The sequence below is a fragment of the Charadrius vociferus genome, unplaced genomic scaffold (assembly GCF_000708025.1).
Source record: "Charadrius vociferus isolate BGI_N301 unplaced genomic scaffold, ASM70802v2 scaffold332, whole genome shotgun sequence".
NCBI classification, from domain to species: Eukaryota; Metazoa; Chordata; class Aves; order Charadriiformes; family Charadriidae; genus Charadrius; species Charadrius vociferus.
This window is the reverse complement of record NW_009647418.1, coordinates 3,410,849-3,413,259: the sequence shown is the minus strand read 5'-3', so window position 1 is coordinate 3,413,259 and position 2,411 is coordinate 3,410,849. Positions and strand designations below refer to the sequence as shown.

Genomic DNA, 2,411 nt, shown 5'->3' with positions numbered 1-2,411 from the left:
CACGGCGGGGTGCCGCCGGCCCCGAGGGGTGCCCTCACCCCGGCAGCGCCTGGCGGGGAGCAGCAGGCCAGGCGGAGGGAACTGTTCACGGCCGCCAGCTGCTCCCGCAAGCTCTCCACCTCCCTCTGCGCCGCCTCCGCTCGCTGCAAGAGAGCAGAAAGCGCGTCAGCCCGGGCACCCGCAGCTCAGCCCACCCCACACAGGGCAGAGCGGGGCCTCAGGAGCTCCACCGACCTGCGGGCTTCTCCTGAGCATCCTGCTCCCACCACAATCGCCCCCACCCCGCCATGTATTTCGGCTCCCCACATCCCAACACGGTTCCCAGTCCCAATCTCTGAGCACCAGCAGCCCACCTCCAGGACACTGCCTTTTTCTACCCAAAAGGCCGTATTTACATCCAATTTGCTCTTTAAGCCTCTTTTGTTACCCATGGACATTTACTTGTACCTACATTTTCAGAATTTAATAAAACTAATGAATAGGAATGGATAAGACCAGAAGCAATTACGTCAGAAACCAACACCAGGCGGGTGTAGGTCATCCCCTGAAACAGCCGGCAGAGGCTGGAGGTGACAAACACCAGCTCCCGCAGCCAAACCAGAGCCCAGTGGGAGCCCAAACACACCAGTGACACCCAGCATGGGGCGGAGGGGTCCCATCGGGCCGGTTTGGAGGAACCACCGGGTGAAGGAAACCCCGCTTTGTAGGTCTTCCCGCTCCTGGAGTCTGGCCACCCCAGTACCACTTTTGGGGACAGACATCCATGCCATGCGGATGCTTAGGGTGCCACGGTGGCTACGGCGGCTGGGGGGGGAGCAGCTGAGCACGGCAGAGGGGGAGCAGGGTACGTGCCCTGCGCTGGCTGGAAAGTCAGCTCCCGGCTCACCTGGTTGGCTTTTTCGAGGTTTGTCATGATCATGGCTACTTCGTCCGCCCTGCGATGAGAAAACAAGAGGCATCAGCCGGCGCGGAGGCACGGACACAGCCCTCCACTGCCAAAAAGGGCTCCTGCCTTAGGTTTAGGGAGCCCCCGTGACTTGGGATGCTGCTACGGTCACTTAAAGCACCTCAGCTCCTCAAGCCAGTTAACAGCACCGCGGGGATGTCCCGGCACTGCCGCAGGCGGCTCTGCTCAGCTTTGGGCACGCCAACAGCCCACGGGCATGACCGGGCATTGCCGGCCACTTACTTGGACGCGGCTTCCTCGTCGTATTTACACCGCAGCTCCAGCAGCTCCGTCTGGGTGGCCTTCAGCGCTGGGAGGAGGAAGAGGAGGGTGAGCCGTGGGGTGGGGGCTTGGCCCCCTACGGCCGGCGGCCCCTGCCCCGGCCCCCCTACCTGCATGGAGCACTTTGATCTTCTCCTCTGCTTCCCCCAGCCGAGCGGCCAAAGTGACCTGTGCTTCCTGCAGTCCCCTGCGAGAGACGGGCATCAGCGGCGTGCCGGCAGCACCGCGGCCGTGCCGACCCCACAGCCCCCCCCGAGGCTGCGGGGACACCCCCTCGCTGTGTCCCCATCACTCAGTGACACTTGGGGGAAAGACCCATCAGTGGAACGTCGGGACCTGTTCAAGCCATGTTACTCCCTGATGTTAAGGGGTTTATCGCCCCAGGTGTAAAAAATTCACTTTGAGCTGAAAATAGTCCCGATCCCTCTGGCTGAAACCCCTCCGACGTGGGGGATGGCAGCTCACCCCCGCCTGGAGTTAATTGGAGGGGGGGAAGCAATCAGGGAAAAGTTATTCTGCATTATTTATAGCCTGCACTTGCCAGGAACTTACTCGCAGAGATCTGCAATTTAGGGTTTAAAGATTCCTCATTTGTTTCCCGGTGCAGCGTGTTAAGGAATAACAATGAAGGCAGCGGGAAAGCCGGGAGCCTCCAAATTAAAAGGCCATTTAATGAGGTTCATCTGCTGACCTGGATTTAACCCATTTGTCCGAGCAAACCACGTGCCGAGAAGACGGCGCGAGGGGCTGACAGGAGGGACCTGCCCATGCCCGCCGCTGCCCAAAAACTGCCCGGGAGAGGGGACAGATGGACAGATGGATGCTCGGAGCGCCCAGGACTGCGCATCAGCTTTCCGGGCTGGATGTGTCCACTCTCCACCCAGAGAGCAAAGGAGGTGCAAAGGGAAGGAGGAGAGGGAAGGGCAGACGGACACCCCGCGCAGGAGTGGGGACAGAGCCGCCGCGTGTCCCCCCAGCACCCCGAAATGACCCCGGCTGAGGGGTGTGAAGCCCCGTCCCCGGTACTCACGTACTTTTGCTTTTCTGCCTCATTTCTCTGCAGCAAGGTTTCCCCACACGGTGCTTTGCCGTCGATGCCGGAGAGCGGGGGCTCGGCCGCTGCCGCGAGCCCAGCCGCCGGTGACGTCCCCTCTCTGGGCTCTGCGGGGGGGCCCGTACTACA

The 2,411-nt window shown here is 61.5% G+C and overlaps 1 protein-coding gene across 1 annotated transcript in view; it reads right to left on the bottom strand.

Annotated features, from left to right (window-relative positions):
• CUX2 (cut-like homeobox 2) overlaps positions 1–2,411 on the bottom strand; it is a gene marked incomplete at its 3' end in the record, with an annotated part of 16,045 nt that overhangs the window by 8,732 nt on the left and 4,902 nt on the right. Inside the window, 5 exon segments of the mRNA XM_009880358.1 lie at positions 39–143; positions 887–935; positions 1,190–1,256; positions 1,339–1,415; positions 2,263–2,389. Coding sequence (XP_009878660.1) covers positions 39–143; positions 887–935; positions 1,190–1,256; positions 1,339–1,415; positions 2,263–2,389 — 425 coding nt within the window.